Here is a 16,842-nt window from a genome sequence, read left to right as displayed (position 1 = left end):
CTTGTTTAAAAAAACATTTTTATCAGATTTGGTATTCTCTCCTGAATTAACAGTTTCTTTGATAAAAGTTCTATATGGTCTACATTCAAAATATTATTATTATTTTCTGCTGAGTCTGGATAATGAAATGTAATCGTTGGGGACTATTTTCTGCTGCGAATGAGCACAATTATAGTGCTGCATGCTCCTTATAATGATGACAAATGCTAGATGCTTTTAAAGAAACAGTTTAACTCAAAAAGCTACTTTTGCACCTGAAGTTACCCTCTCTGGGGTAAAAATACAATATTATTGATCATATTAACAAGCAGTGACTGAATACTTGCACTCCTCTATCTGCCTCACACACACACACAGATGTTGTTTGTTTTAAACTTTAAAGCCCTCCTCCTGTCCTTCCCAGAATCCCTTGTTGATGCTCCCAGCATGCTCGCAGGTTGCAGAGAGAGAGAGAGGAGGAGGGTTCAGAGGTCACCTGACCAAAAGGTTTGAACCTTCTTTCTCCTCTCCCCGTGTATCTCTCTCCGTCATAGCACTCCCTTTTATCATCCTCGTTTTCATTTGCTCTTCTCTTTCGGAGAACAGTTCACGTTTAGGATGGAGGTTCATGTCATACGTGCTTCTTCTGGGCTCTGAGGTCGAACACGTCTCCTCCTGGGATCAGAACACTTCAATAGATTTCCAATTTCTGTTTAAAGAGTTTAAGAGTTTCCCTCTTAATTAGATCTCAGTGTCACATGCTATTAAAGCTTTCAGTTCCATCAAGTTCGAATTCCGTGATGCATCTTCTTCAAGGACAAAAGGTCACAGAAGTGCCATGCTTGTAAAATAACACATTTTCTGAGTTGATCATTGGAATCTTTATAGAAATTAGATTCAGCAAATTACTTTTTACACAAAACGGACTCAAATAAATAATGGAAATCTAAATCTGGACGCAGGCTCTCAGATATTTTCAGTTAAAAAAAAAAACAATATGAAAATACAATGCTTTACTGACGTCCTCAGGGCGGTCAGAGTCATGTGGCTTAAAGAATTAACCCTGTTGATCCATTTGTTGTTTTTGCTCTACAGAGTTTACCTTGACTTTCATTTTGTGTCAAGTCCAATGAGTCCTCAGACTAAAAAAATAAATCTCTAGCACCATCTATTGGACAATATCGTGCAAGACAGTTACACCCATACACACCTGCACTGGGCATCTGCCTGTGCTTTAAATCCAGTGCACACACTCTAAACACTTAACATTTCGATTTCTAATACAATTTTTTATTCTTTTTCGATTTTTTTTTTATTCTTTAAGACATTTTCAGGTAATTCGGGTACATTTGGGTTTCTCTATACATTTTAAGGGGTTGACCTTATTATGTTATGATTTGGCACTTTAAATTGAACTGTATCCTTTTATTTTATTTTAGTTCAATCATCATTTTGCAGGGTATTACTTATATGTAGTAGATTCATTTTAGTAGATACAAATATATTTAACTACAATATTAACTGGACATTTCTCAAATCTTCAGCCTGGATATCACCAACATTGCTTTTAGCTCAACGAGTTTGGCTGATGGAGATCACAACACCTCCGCAAAGCTGCTCAGATGATGTCAGATGAATGTGGGAATGCTGCTCGATCACTTGCTCTTCATTCGTTTTCACAGACGCACTCCACCATCACCTTCTCTGCTCTTGACACTCTCAGCGTAACCCGTGGATGAGTGGCAGGCTAACCCACAGACATCTCCCTTGTGCCCAAGCAGACGTCTCTTCAGCGGCTCCATCAATCCGGCTGGTTTAAAAAGCACAGCCTTGACCTGAGAGATTCACAGAGTAAACCACTCCGCAAACACGTGGGCGCCTTTTAGCATAAAAATACAAGGCCTCAAGTCAGTGTGGGGATAGTGTAAAGCAGAATAATCATGTTTAGATCCAGGGATATTTTTTTTAGCCTTAGATTAATGAGCCTGGGATCAGTTTACGGTGTTTAGCCTAGTGTATGTGTAAAGAAAGTACGATCAAACCAGAAAAATAACCTTCCTAAATATCCAGGTTGTCCTCTGAAGCTTTTGATACTGAAACCCAGTCTCTGGACAAAGAGCGGCACTGTGATTTTGATTATTCCTGGTGCGCTCCATTTACCTAACAGCTGCAGGGATGCATGTGAGGATGAGGATGCCAGAGGTACCAGCGGCCTTGAATGGCCACGGTGCGAGTCCTCCAAACGCCTTTGTTATGCATTTGGTAAATTGCTAACTCACACGACATAATTTTTCGCGGACATGATTTGTTTGTCACAAAAGATGACTCAAATGTCCCTTTCTCCTCGGACGTTTTAGAGTCCGTCTAGGCATGCATTGGATGCTCTGCCAAGTGAAATAAGCCGGCACAGAAGGGAATCGAGGATATGTGACCCGCACTGACGGTCAAATACCTCCAACATGACGACAGTTTGCAAGAGTGTATCAGCGGCGCGTGCTATCCTGACACACTCCACTTGAGGTGATAGCCGAGAGGAGCAATTGTCTGGGAATGCAGGAAACGAGTGTCAACGCCGGATTCAAATCGGAGAGGGAACAGTTAAAAGCCTAAACACAGACGCAGTCCAAGGAGTCCTGCTTTTTCCACAGATTAATAAAGGCTTAATCTATAATCAGTGAAATCACGCAGCTTCATGTTTAGACCTGCACTATCAGAAAATGTCAGCTTAGACTGAGACAGACACGTTATAACTGTATAGAAACAGTCCTTAATTGTGAAATTATCTTGTACATAAGTTTGAAAAGTTATTTTGAAAATATCAAATATTTGACCTGCAGTTCCTAGTTTAAAGTATTTAAAGTCTTATTATGATAATTTCTAGAAGATTAAGACTATTTTAGATTCAGATGACTTTTTATGAAACTGCTGTGGTAGATCTCAAGTGATGGAAGTAGCGTAAAATGAACGTTAACGTAATCAAGAACTACCGAAATGTATTAAAGACCTAGTTTGAAATATGTCCACCTATTTATGACTTTTTAAAGCCTCAAATTCTAACTATTAAATCCTTGAGGCCCCTTGGAAACCCTGTGCATACTCAAATCCTAACAACACATTGTCAAACAGCAGTTGACTTTATGTTTTCTCGGTTCAACCCTGTAGATAAATCATTTTCTACTTCAGATGTGAAGCCGGTTTGACCCTATTCATGGGTCAACGTGACTCATGACTGAAGGAGCTCCGGCAGGTGGGGCGTCCTTTCTCTCCTGAGGATTATCTCGGGATATCTATTGAGCTGTGGGATCCATCGCGGCCTCCCCCCCTCTATCTTTAGTGAACCCCCGCCTGTGAATGGAGGGCCTAACTTTATCTGGCTGACCGTCATCGAAGCTGCTGGGTATTTTTAGGTGATGGCTTGCAGTGGCAGCAGCTGTGAAAGCATTTAACGCCGCCCAGCCCCCCCCCCATTCCAACTCCCTCTCGCTCTTTAGCTGTTGGGACAATGACAGTATCGGAGCTGACGCATACGCCGAGCACTTGACTGAAGGACTGTGGTCATTTCCCTCGCTGCCACCTGCACCCGAACGCCACACGGACCAGACCCCACAAAGAGGTGACGCATGTGACTATGGACCTCGTATTGTGAATGGAAGATCGGATTCTTTCTCCCTGGCTTTGACTCGGGTTGACCAGGAGCTGTGTCCATATACAGCAAACCAACCCTGAGGACAAGAGCTGGCGCCAATATCCACTATTTCAACGGGTCAAAGAATAATTCCAAGAAGAGCCAAAGTTCACATGACTTAACTGAAGCCTGCCTGAACTTTCTCAGGACTTTATTTTGAAGGTTTCATCACATTTGAGACACAATGATTTGAGGAGGCTGACCCACAGCAGTGGTAAGTTTCTTAAATCAGTGACATCAGTTCTGTTGCATTATGTTTATTTCCTGTCTCGCTGTACATGTCACACCGCCTCAGACATTCAGGCAGAGTGTTTAAAGAGGGTGTATCACGTCTTTACTGAGGATGAGACGTAAGAAATACCTGACATGCTACACAGAGAACTATTTTCTGGTGACATGAGCACACAACTGTGCAAGAGGCTGGACTTCAGATGCGTGAGCCTGGTGTGTCATAGAGAAGAGACACCAGCACTGCATAATGACACCGAAAGCTGCTAGAATCATGGACTGTAATAAATGTCAGAGGAATTACAAAGGACGTGGGTTGTTGCTAAACTTGACGATATCGCGACAACAACAACAACAAAGTCCAGAAACAAGGAGAATCCAACAGGAAGGAATCACAGCTAGTGAGTTCAGGTGTGTCACTGCCCAGTTTGTGTGCTGTGGGACACATGGACTCCGGTGTCTTTTTTTGGACAGACTACTTTATAAATACACTCTTCAATGACTTACAGCACCAGCTGTGAGACAACTGAGAGTGGTGTGTGTTTGCTGAAAACTCACCGAACTAAACCACCACAACATGTTTACATCAGTTCAGCTTTGCTCACTATACACTGAGTATTTTGAAAAGCTGAAATATTTCAGGCCAAGTTCCCGGTCATTAAATGATTAAATTTAAAACACCGTCCAGATATTTTTGTTATATCTCACTTTCTATTTCTCACAATCTGTCAGTTTGGGTCAGTTGTAAACAGAAATAAACAATGTGTGTCTACAAAAGTTTTGTATTTCCCTCTCTCATACCGATTTTCTCTTTCTCGCAGCTCCTTCACCACGGACAAGACCATCTTTACCAGGATATCCCATCACTAATTACGCTTCTTTACTCGAACCAGAAACAAGGGGACATTATCATGGATATTTTTGGAGGTGCCCCTCGTGTTGTGGGCTACCCGCGCCCTGTGCTGGCACAGTGCGGCACTGACGCCACGCTGAGGTGCCAAATCGGCGGCGACCCTCGTCCTGACGTGATCTGGGAGCGTAAAAATGTCCAGATCTTGTCTGAGGGACGCTACAAGCTCGCCGAGGAGGGAAAAGCTTACCTGCTGACTATTACTGGAGTCACCCCGCAGGATGCTGGCCAGTACATATGCAAGGCTAGAAATAGCATAGGTGACACGTACGCGGCAGCTTCCCTCAAAGTGGAAGGAGAAGCACAGCAGCAGGAAGAGGGGCAGAGGCAGCTAGGGGTCAACGGCGTGAAGCAAGAAAATGGAGGACACCTGAATGGCTACTGCGAAGTGCAAAATGGTGAACACGGTGGAGAAAACGGAGCAGAGATAAATGGAGAACACAAGTGTAATGGCAAGTTTAGTGGAAAGCGAGAAGAAGCTGATTTAACATCTGATGAGAAGCCTCGATTCCTTATCAAGCCCCTCTCTCTGCGTGTGGACAGAGGAGAAGACGCCGCCTTCTCCTGCAAAATCTGGGGCACTCCCGTACCAGAGGTGATCTGGGAGAAAGACGGAAAGAAGCTGCACGACATCTTTGAGAGTTCACACTTCAGCGTGTGCAGCCAAGACGGCGGCTGGTTCCAGCTTAAGGTCTACAGGACGCGCATGCCAGACAAAGGCGTCTACACCTGCAGGGCCGTCAACTGCCAGGGCGAGGCCTTGGCCGGCGCCATCCTCCTGGTGGAGCCCGTACCAGAGCGGGAGGAAAGCAAAAGGTCCTCAGGTGGTCAAACTAACAGCCAGTGGTCACCAAAGCAAAGAGGCGGGCGACTCAGTTTGTCGAGGCTCAAAGAGGAGGCGTCCGTCAACCCGGCTGCAGTCAAGAAGTTCGCCGTGGCGGAGGGGAAACACGCCAAGTTCAGGTGCTTCGTGACGGGGAAGCCAAAACCCGAGATCATCTGGAAGAAAAACGGCGTTACCCTTGAGCCCGGGAGGCGCCACCTAATATTTGAGGACAGGGAGGGGTACTACACGCTGAAGGTTCTGTACTGCAAAGAGCCGGACACGGGGCTGTATGTTTGCGCAGCATCGAACGCTCTGGGAAACACCCTCAGTGCCGTTCACCTGTCTGTCAAAGGTAGGAGATACCTCGACATGCATAAACCTGCTTTTAAAATGGATAATATCAATGTCCACAATACAAACAGATTGATGAATGGATGGAAAAAGGGATGGAAATTCCATAAATAATGCAAAATATCACAAATCTGCGGCGGTGAATCATCTTAAATGTCCTAAATCATAGAATTTGTTATGCCAAACAAGCACAAGACCAAAGTACACAACACATTTCAAGAGATTCTGCACCAGCATCACTTGCAAACCTTTCGAATTAACAACCAATGAAGCTTCAATGCGTCACTGATGCTCGTCTCCATCCACACACACATAAAACTCAGTCACATTAGCCTTTGTCGTGGCTAATTACTTCCCCGGTATCGTGGAAATGTACGGCATCGCCTCTTAAAGCAGATAATCATTTTGTCCTGATCCCTTGGTAATGGGCAGATAATTCTCAGGGTCACACGGGTCCTGTCCCTGTGCCAGCTGCCTCTGTCACAAGCGTCCGTTTAGACCCGGGGTCAACATGTCAGTCGTTAATATGCCGGTAATACAGAGTGGCGTCGCCGCAAATGAGAACTGCTCCGCAATTATTTAGTGGTGACGAGAGAAGTGAGAAGCTTGGAATAAAAATAACCTCACTAACAGTAATTATATTTTTGGAGTGTGGACATCTTGCTAGAAATTAGTTTTTATAATTACTACCACTATTAACTACATAATGAAAAGATTTATGAGTACCTTTAACTTTCTGTCTGTTATTAATTAAATTAACTTAAAGGATCACTTATGTTATCAAATATACTACAGCTGTTGTATAATCTAGAAATCTTCCATCATCACCCATTTTCCTTGTTCTCTAGGTCACGCTGTCCGCTTCAGGCATCCGTTAAAAGACGTGGAAGTGAGGGAGCGGGACGTTGCCGTGCTGGAGTGCGAGATGCCCGACGAGTCGCTCCCCGCCGCCTGGTACCTGGAGGACCAGAGGCTGATGCCCAGCAGTAAATACGGAATGGAGCAGAAGGGAAGCAGAAGGAGACTCACAATCCACGACGTCGGGACAGACGATGACGGCGTGTATCTGTGTGAGAGGCCTGACGGAGCGAAGAGCATCGCGGAGCTGTCAGTTAAAGGTACGAAGCTTTTACGCTACACTCATAATAATTCATTTTTATCAGTAAGAGAGAAATGTGTCAGTCTGATATAAACTTGTGCATCTACAGTCAATGTATAAAACATTTTGCCTACTCACAGGTACTATTGTTCGTAAACTTCCTCGAAAGATGGAGGTCCTCGAGGGCGAGAATGCAGCGTTCTGCGTGGAGGTGGAAGAGGACGAGTTGGAGGTCCACTGGTTCAAGGATGGCCTGAAGCTGCACGAGACCCACCAGACAATCCTCAAAACATTTGGCAGAACTCACATCCTGGTCTTTGTCAACGTGGCCCACCACGACTCAGGGGTGGTGACGTTTGTCACCGGGGGATCCAAGACGTCTTCACGCCTCAAGGTCAAAGGTACAACACGAAAACAGCACAAAACTATGAGCTTTAGTTCCTAAAATCTGAAGCTAGACTTGAACAGATTCCCTAAAGAATATGACAGGTGGCCTCTCATCCTCCTCCTCTCTGTCCTTTAGCCTCCAGACACTGTCCACCTATCGGCCCGGGGGGCGTCCAGATGGATGTAGATCGACCCAACAGCGCCCTTCTCACCTGGGTTCCTGCCCCCAACAGCCAGACTTCCACCCGCTCCATCTTCGTGCTGGAAAGACAAGAGGTGGGCTCCCAGGAGTGGCAGAGGTGCTTCAGCTCGGAGTCTGCCACCTCGGCCGAGGTCGGCGGCGACAGCGTGCCGTGTGAGGGCGACTACCGCTTCCGCGTCTGCTGCATCAACAAGTACGGGCGGAGTGGTCACGTGGAGTTTCCCAAAGCCGTCCATCTGGGTGAGGAAAAGTACATAAGCGTTATTGTGTGTGTGTCAATGTTAAACTGAACAGAAAGACCTTAAATATACTGAATATATGCCAATAGTTCAGTGTGGGGTGAGAATAACGTTGCCAACACATAAAACTTAATTCAGTTGTAAGTACACAATTTAGATGTAATTGTGCTGTTTCAAACAAAGGCTTGAAAACATATATCTTCGTGCTAGATGAGATCAGCGTGAACCCAAATAATTCTTATCAACTTGTCCTGTTATCTCTTTTTCCATTGTTCTTAGTTCCTGGGCCCAAAATCCACAGTCGCCTCCAGGGCTGTGAGGTTGTGGAGGGCGAAGACGCTCGCTTCTCCATCGAGCTGTCCGCCTCCATGGTTGGAACCTGGTTCCTGAACAGCGCCCAACTGCAGCACGGCGGGCGGTACTCCATACAACAGTCCCAAACACAGCACTCGTTGGTTATCCATGACCCCCACACGACGGAGGACACAGCCGAGGTTACGTTCATAGCCAACGGAGTCCGCGATTCGGCCATGCTCAAGGTCAAACGTACGTGCTCAAATCGGTTCCTTCTTGCCAATAGTCGAATAATGTTTTGGGAGTTTGTTTTATGTATATTTTCACTTGTTTGCAGCTGCTGTGATCAAATTCAGCCCTCTGTCAGAATCAGACAGCAGTAAGATGGTGGAGAGTGGCGATGCTATTGTTCTCTACTGTGAAGTCTCCCACCCCTCGGCGAAGGTATCCTGGTTCAAAGATGGCGAGGAGCTCGAGCCGGCCGACGGCCTCACCGTCCAATCGGATGGGAACATGAGGAGGATTGTGATCCAATCGGCTGACGCGGGTCACTCTGGACTTTACACATGTGAGACTTCAGGGGACGTCATCAAATTCAACGTGGACGTTGCAGGTAAAAGACATTTGATTAACAAGTTCACCCTTCTAGTACCTTGGGTTTCGGCTGTTGACATCCTTCCCCCGCTGCTCCCGTCTGTTCAGGTCCTCCTGTACAGTTTGGGCCGGTCCCACAGGAGGAGCTCCATAAGAGCAGCATGGAACTGGACCCCGTGGTGCTGCTCTGCCACGTCTCCAGGGAGGATGCAGACGTCAAGTGGTAAAGTCCTGCCGGAGACATGCCAGAGAATTATTACAAATTCTGCTTTTGATTAAAAGAGATATCTTATAAAGTGAGATGAATCAGAGTTTTTGTATGTTCGTTCACATGGTTCGTTTCTAGCTCCATCTGTATATCAATTACTACAAGATTGGACAAAATTACAGTATTAACTCTTTACTTTTGTTTCTATTAAACCTGTAAATTGACACAATTGTGTTTTTGTCAAATCTATGTCGCAGGTATAAGGACGGCAATGAGATCGTGCCCGGCGACAACATCACTCTGCAGACAGAAGGAACGGTGAGGAGGTTAATAATCCGCTCTGCAGAAACCTCGGACGCTGGCAGCTACACCTGTCAGGCAGGAGACAACAGCATGGAGTTCACCGTCAATGTCAGAGGTACTGGGACATGTCTGACTCCTGTAGAATTCCACTGTAATACAAACATGAACTGACCTGACGATGCTTCACAGAGCCTCCGGTGATGATCGTGGAACCTAAGGACGATGTTGTGATGGAGAGCTACATCTCAGAGGAGATCCACCTGCAGTGTGAACTGTCCCGCTCTGGCGGTAAGGTGCAGTGGTTCAAGGACGGCCAGGAGGTGGAGGAGAGCAGCAACATCCAGCTGCTCACTGAGGGTCCGTACAGGAGGCTGACCGTCCTCTGTGGATCGGTAGAAGATGGCGGGGAGTACGTGTGCAAAACAGACGGAGACTCTGTTTTCTTTCAGCTTATTGTCACAGGTTTGTTTGCTCTTGCTTCTGCGATATTCCTATTAAAAGTCCCGTTTATAAGATTAACTGGTCAAATGAAGTTATTTTTATTTTTCTTCCTGTTCAGAGCCGCTCATCAGAATCGTCTTTCCAACTCAACCAGAGGTGGAACTGAGCCATTTGGCCTCCGAGAGGCTGGAGCTCAGCTGTGAGATCTCACAGTCCGATGCCCCTGTCCGGTGGTACAGAGACGGCCTAGAGGTTGACGAGGGCCCTGACTTGATCCTTGAGGCTGACGGGGCTAAACGCCGGCTTGTTATTCCCATGACCACAGTGGAGGACACAGGGGAGTACATATGTGACACTGAAGATGACTCTGTGACGTTCCTGGTTACTATTATAGGTGAGAATGAGGACTTTAAGGGGACTGTTTAGCAATTTAAGCAGTGTGTGTTATAGAATTTCAATAGCATTTCTGTCATTTATGTCTCTTTCCTCTATTATTTAGAGCAACTCGTGACACTCACTCGTCCCGAGAACACACCTGACGAACTGGAGAGTTTTGCCGGTAAACCGATTGTAATGGAGATCAACGTATCCCGGCCAAACGCAGAAGTCAGGTGGTTGCTGGATGGCGAAGAAATAGAGGAGAGCAGTAACGTCACCATGGCCGAGGACGGGCTCATCCGTCGACTAACCATCCACGTTCCCACCCCGAAGGATTCTGGAATATACACCTGTGATGCTGTTGATGATCAAATTGATTTCCACGTCAAAGTTTCAGGTAAGAGGTAAACGATTACTTCGGAGATTTTTTTTTTTATACATCATTTTCAGTGTCATCAACTTATTTCTGCATCCTCAGAGCCTCCGGTGATGATCGTAAGAAAATCAGAGATAAAGACAGATCTAAAATCCCTGATTTCTGACGACATTGTGCTGGAGTGTGAACTCTCCAGAGCCAACGCCGTCGCCAAATGGTACAAGGACGGCTGTCGAATTGAGGACGATGAAAGGTTCTGTGAAGAAGAGGAAGGCGCTTTCCGCTCGCTGGTCATCCTCAACGCTGAGCTCAGGGACTGCGGAGAGTACTTCCTGGATGTTGGAGATGACAACATTGGCTTCCACGTCACAGTAGAAGGTAAAATCCCTTCAGAATATTTAATGTTGACAGGAAACAAAGATTCTCACTTGTGCAAATCCCCTGTCTTCCCCCTTTGTAGAGCCTCCAGTGACCATTGTAGGAAATTCAATTGACCCAGACTACCAGGAGATGGTGGCAGGTGACGACCTGATCCTGGCCTGCGAGGTGTCCCGGGCCAATGCCCCCGTTCAGTGGTACTGCAACGAGCGGCTGCTCGCCTGTGACACTCGTACCAACATCGAGAGCTACGGGACTCTGAGGAAAATCATCATCTCAAATGTGCAGCCCTCAGATTCTGGAAAGTATATGTGCGACGCTGTGGGAGACAAGATGACCAGTGTCGTCAGGATTCAAGGTACAGACGCGGGGTGTAGGGTCACAAGCGTCTCCGAATAATCTGAATTTAAAAAGTCACCTCATATTTACTTCTTTTCTCTTTTGCGTCAAAGAACCACCGGTGACGTTCGTGAACAAGGAGGAGGACATTGTGGTGACGGCGTACGAAGCAGAGAGCGTGACCTTGACAAGTTACGTGTCCAAGGAGAACGCTCAAGTGCGTTGGCTGAGACACTGGGAGCCTGTCGAAGGTGAACGCGTCCGAGCACTCGTGGAGGGCCACAAACGCACCCTCACCATTGAGCCTTTGAGGCGCTCTGATGCGGGCGAGTACACATGCGACGTCAACACGGATCAGATCCACTTCAGCCTGCTGGTCAAAGGTTAGGACTTTAGTTTATTTTTGTCAGTGGACATCAAACACCTCAGAGTTTACTGCAAAGTAAACTCTATAATTTGGTTGCATTGCAGAAATGAGAATCAGGTTTGTGAGGCCACTCCAGGACACCGTGGCTCACGCTGATGGTATGATGACCCTTCGCTGTGAGGTGTGCAAGCCAAAAGCAGACGTGCAGTGGCTGAAGAATGGCGTGGAGGTGGTTCCGAGCAGGAGGTTCTCCATTCGGGCCGACGGCGTGGAGCGAAGCTTGACCATCCACCGATTAACCAGAGAGGATACCGGGGAGTACATCTGTGAGTCCAGAGATGACCGGACCGTGGCGTCGCTCAGAGTAGAGAGTGAGTACGACCAGACTCAGATTTTCTGTCTTTTCTTACAAGCCTTAGCAGGTTGATGAACTTTGTTGCGTCTCTTCAGTGCCTCGAGTGGTGGAGTTCCTCACAGAGCTCCACAACACCGCCGTTTTGGAGGGAGAAGATGCCACCTTCAAGTGCGTGGTCTCCCCCGAGGATGTCCAGTTGGCGTGGCTCATGGACAACGAGGCGATCGAGCTTGGCGATCGTTTCCAGGCAACCCGGAATGGCCTTTGCCACACCTTGGTGATTAAGAAGTGCCAGATGCTGGACTGTTCAAGGATTTCAGCAGAGGCGGAGGGACAAATGAGCAAAGCCAGCCTCAAAGTTCAGGGTAAGAGGATTAAATGAGCGAAAAGAGAATGAGAAAATGGTGAAAATGGTTGGAAGAATGATCAACATTTCATTCTTCACTTTGATATCTGTCTCTCGCCTTTGTCTGCAGAGGCTCAGGTGATGTTTACGAAGAGAATGGAGGCCGTCATGGCAGAGGAGTTGGGCGAAGCCACCTTGGAAACGGAGATCAGCCTGGAGACGGGCGAGGTCCAGTGGATGAGGCAGGGAGTGGTCATACAGCCTGGTGCCCGGCACGCGCTCGCCCAGAACGGCTGCAAACGCAGTCTGACTATCTTCAACCTGAATCTGTCGGACCGGGGTACCTACCGCTGCGAGACCCTGCACGACCGCACGCAGGTCAAGCTCAATGTGGAACGTAAGTGGGAGCTCAGGAGTACAGTTTACCACTTTGCAACTGGGATCTCATCCGACACAGATTGAGTTCTGGGCAGCAGCCGAACATATTGTGGTGTGCTATTCACACTATGTCACAGATACTAGGAAGAGCAGGACCTCTACGTGTGAAAAGGTTATACAAAAGTGCAATGAATGACACCATGGAGCTACTGTAGGTGGTGTTGATGTAATGTGATAGACTGAGCCGGGTCTATATTTGAACCACCCTTTGTTGTCCTTGAATCGTTGCAGCAGGAGCAGCATGACTACATTTTTTATTCATCATAAAGTTTGGCCAAACAGATGCATTTTTTATAGATTCTACAGTATTATTTTATCCCAGCAATCCAAATGCTTTAATTAAATCCTGCTATAATTTATTTCCAATCCAGCCCGTAAAATCGTCATCCGTAAAGTCCTAGCCGACCAAGAGACCTTTGAACGAGAGACCGCCTCCTTCGAGGTGGAGCTCTCCCACGCGGACGTGGAGGGGATCTGGCAGAAGGATGGCATTCGCGTGAAACCGAACAACCAGTGGCGCGTGAGCACCAACGGGCTCGTCCACAGCCTCACCCTGTCCAACCTCACCCTGGAGGACACGGGCACCATCGCTTTCTCCGCTGAGGGGGCGCGCACCACTGCCAGGCTCACGATCAAAGGTGTGGAAAAGTAAAAATAAGCACGACTGACTGATTACATTTTAGATCTGTTGATTCACACTGTTACTCCGCACTGACAGAGACGCCGGTGTCTATCTTGAGAGCGCTGGCCGATGTCCGTGTGGAGGAGGAATTGCCCGCCACTCTCGAGTGTGAATTCTCCCGGCAAAATGTTGAAGTCAGATGGCTCAAGGTAACACAAACTTGATTGTATTAAAAAAAGTACAAGATTGAAGATAACAGGTTATAAACTCACAAGGAATACTTTTATCTTGTATCTTCTGTGCTACAGAACGGGGCAGAGCTGAAGCCAGGGAAGAACTGTCGGATCTACCCCATGGGCCGAAAGCGGTTCTGTCAGATCCTGCAGTGCTCCTGCGCCGACTCTGGCACCTACACATGTGATACGGGGGAAATTACTACTTCCTGTTCGCTGGAGGTTTATGGTAACTGTCCAGGCAGATATTACCAAACCCTTTGAAACATTGATGTTCATAATGAGTTGTGCAGCCAGTAATTTACCTGGAGCTGAGTGTGTGCTCTGTCTCCATCTAGTGGTTAAAAAGGAAATTATTATTGACATCTTTCTGTGTCCCTGATCTTCATCTGACAGCGCACGAGTTGGAGATAGTGCAGGAGCTGGAGGATATTTACATAAAGGAGGACCAGAATGCCGTGTTCATGTGTGAGGTTTCTCTGGTCGACGTGACGGGAGAGTGGTTCAAGGACGGCCACAAAATCCGGCCCACCAGCACCATCAAGATCCGCACAGAAGGTCCGAATGTGTTTATATTTATTTGCTAAAGCAATTAAGCCATCATTTGTTTTCACAGCTGTCAAATTTTAAATACACGTAAACTTTTAAATTTGGAAAACCTGATTAATTATAGTAACCTTTGACATTTGCTGTGCAAAGAGCAGGCACTCAGGTTACCAGAGGTATCACGAGAGGGGACTGTATTAATTCCCACTCGAGGAAGAGCTCTTAGTCAGTCAGACTTCTCTTTGAAAACATCTAAAGAATGGAATCTGTTGCCAAAGCAGATACAATAAATAAATACTTAATAAATACTAAGAGAAATGGCTTATTGGTAATCAGATATGTGCACATTAGACACCTGACTGCCTATTTGCTACAGTGGTCTCTGTTATTACTTGCTGTGATACGTCTCATATTTTTTGATGTTGCTTATTGTTGTGCATTGCACCTTTCTGAATATTAGTCTGCATAAATTGCTTGTATGTGCATTGTATTTTAATAGTAGGTTGCCATTTTAAAAACTGTCAAGGGACGACAGATGAAAATTAGCCGTTTTATCTAACTCTGGCTCTTTTACAGTCATTTAGCTGTTTAATGACCTGCCAAGTAAAAAATTAAATAAATGAGATATTATTATATTTATCTTTAAAAACAAGGTGCCATAAACTCCAAAAGGTTACCACTGAAATCCAATAGATCCCTTACAAACAAAATACCATTTTCCTACCTATCAATTAAATACAGATTTCCTACTAATCACTGTTGTTCCTCATTGTTCAAACCAATAAAGTTTGTTAATAAAAAAACTAATCCCTAGCAGGACCCCTAGGGGTCAAATAGGGAACTACTAAAAAAGATAAACAGAGCATATTATTAGGTGACAAATAAAAAAAAACAAAACTTTAATTTACCTTAAACAAAGCTGTTGTTGTTTTTGTTTTTCCTCCATCAGGGACCAAACACTTCCTGTTGATGTGCAACGTCACAGCCGAAGATGCCGGTGAAATCCGGTTTGTAGCCAGAGCCCTTGAATCCACCGCTTACCTGGAAGTGGAGGGTGAGATGCTTTTAAAGTTTGTATTTATCTCATTAAAGTTACTAGAAGTTTAATACATATTTATAAATACATTTAAATGTCCGCCCCGTTTTTCATGAATGCAGAACTTCCGGTTTCCATCGTCAAGCCCCTGCGGGATCGCACGGCGCTGGAGAAACATCGCGTGATCCTGGAGTGCACCGTGTCGTCGCCCCGCTGCGGAGCCACCTGGTTCAGGGGCCGGGAGGAGCTGGTGGCCGGGGGCCGGCTGGAGATCCTGGCGGACGGCTGCTCCCATAAGCTGGTGATACAGCAGGTGGTCGTGGAGGACGAGGGCACCTACAGCGTCCAGGTCGGGGAGCACACGTCCGAGGCCAAACTGCTGGTAGAAGGTGAGAGTGATGAGGGATCAGGTACAAATGTGAAATAAGTTTAAGGTTTGATATCCGATCTAATCTAATATCCAGAAGATACATCACTTTCCTCCTATGGTCCAGGGCTGCAGCTCCTCTTCTCAGCCTCTGTCAGAAACCCCTGTATCTTTAAAGGGGTAGTTCACCCAAAAATGGAAAGTCACTCATCTACTCACCACTTTGCTGATGATGATCGAATGTTCTTCAATATTTTTGTTGTTTTATTTATCAAATACAGAATCCGACAACATTTTGACACATAAAATACATAAAGGCTAGATGACATAATGTCCAGGGGTACGTATCATGTCTAAAAGAATTCATAGGACAACAAGGCCCTCATTGAAATGGAATTATTAACCAAGGAATAATTTAAAAAGTCCAGTTCTTGGAGCCAGTCATTGATGTCAATACAGTCTTTCATCTCAATTTTAAAAACATAGAAGATGGTTTTCCTACACGAGAGGAAAGAAACTAACAAAGCATCGTGTCTCTCCTTTGGTTTTATGGTTTGTATAAAATGTTCCTTTGTTTCCCTCCATGCCGCTGCAGCCCAGGCTCTCGTGATGGTCAAAGAGCTCGAGGACCTGGAGGTGACCGAGCCCGAGCCGGCGACCTTCCAGTGCGAGGTGTCATTGGCCATAAGCAAGCCCCCCATCTGGACTCTGAACGGGGAGCCCCTCCACTCGGGCCCCGCCGTCCGGCTGGAGAACCACGGGACGGTTCACAAGCTCACCCTGAGGAGCACCAGCGTGGACATGAGCGGGACGGTGAAGTTCACCACGGGCAAGGCCAGGAGCAGCGCCACGCTCAGGGTCGTGGAGGAGTAGAGGAGCGAGAAGGAGAAACGAAAGTGACTCAGAAAGAAAGGGAAGGAACGTAACGCAAAAAAATGGAAAATGCTTTTGTCCCATTGGACTTTCTTCAAATGCATTTGTTGTGATTGGATCTCCTTTCCAATTTCAAATTAAGGGTACTCGTTGAAGCTGGGCTGGGACGGAATTGAGCATTTTAGTTTCTTCAGTCCAGTTATTCCTTTTTTTATATAGTGTGGATGATATTTATTTTCCTAGTTGACTTTACTTTGTCCTATTCTGATAAAAAACCCTCAAAATAAAATATCAAGCAAAATGAAACATATCCCACAAACTCTCACTTCCCGATGGTGCAAACAGAATGTTGTTATAGTATTTTTATAAAGTGCTGCTGCACATATACGTCATGCATGTTGTTTTTTGTGTCCATTTTTTACATTTTAATATTTCTTGCCAC

General features: G+C 46.1%; 1 protein-coding gene across 1 annotated transcript; it reads left to right on the top strand.

Annotated features, from left to right (window-relative positions):
• Window positions 1–3,506: 3,506 nt before the first annotated feature.
• On the top strand, window positions 3,507–16,792 carry obsl1a (obscurin like cytoskeletal adaptor 1a). Its single transcript, XM_062380266.1, has 25 exons — window positions 3,507–3,878; window positions 4,714–5,980; window positions 6,828–7,097; window positions 7,219–7,479; window positions 7,602–7,907; window positions 8,186–8,452; window positions 8,538–8,813; window positions 8,903–9,017; window positions 9,260–9,420; window positions 9,495–9,767; window positions 9,865–10,140; window positions 10,246–10,521; window positions 10,603–10,878; window positions 10,961–11,236; window positions 11,331–11,600; window positions 11,689–11,955; window positions 12,035–12,304; window positions 12,416–12,682; window positions 13,095–13,361; window positions 13,442–13,554; window positions 13,654–13,807; window positions 13,975–14,136; window positions 15,074–15,178; window positions 15,283–15,549; window positions 16,123–16,792. Exons 2-25 carry the CDS (start codon window positions 4,804–4,806, stop codon window positions 16,398–16,400), a joined length of 6,630 nt encoding a protein of 2,209 aa, XP_062236250.1. The 5' UTR covers window positions 3,507–3,878; window positions 4,714–4,803; the 3' UTR covers window positions 16,401–16,792.
• Window positions 16,793–16,842: the final 50 nt, after the last annotated feature.

The sequence above is a fragment of the Platichthys flesus genome, chromosome 22 (genome assembly GCF_949316205.1).
Source record: "Platichthys flesus chromosome 22, fPlaFle2.1, whole genome shotgun sequence".
In the NCBI taxonomy this organism is placed as follows: domain Eukaryota; kingdom Metazoa; phylum Chordata; class Actinopteri; order Pleuronectiformes; family Pleuronectidae; genus Platichthys; species Platichthys flesus.
The sequence above is the reverse complement of the archived record's forward strand: the minus strand, read 5'-3'. Positions and strand labels throughout refer to the sequence as shown.

Coding starts and splice junctions, on each gene's coding strand:
- obsl1a (XM_062380266.1), top strand. CDS start 4,804: ATGGATATTTTTGGAGGTGCCCCTCGTGTTGTGGGCTACCCGCGCCCT. Junction 7,098..7,218: donor CGCGGAGCTGTCAGTTAAAG/GTACGAAGCTTT, acceptor GCCTACTCACAG/GTACTATTGTTCGTAAACTT. Junction 11,601..11,688: donor CTTCAGCCTGCTGGTCAAAG/GTTAGGACTTTA, acceptor GTTGCATTGCAG/AAATGAGAATCAGGTTTGTG.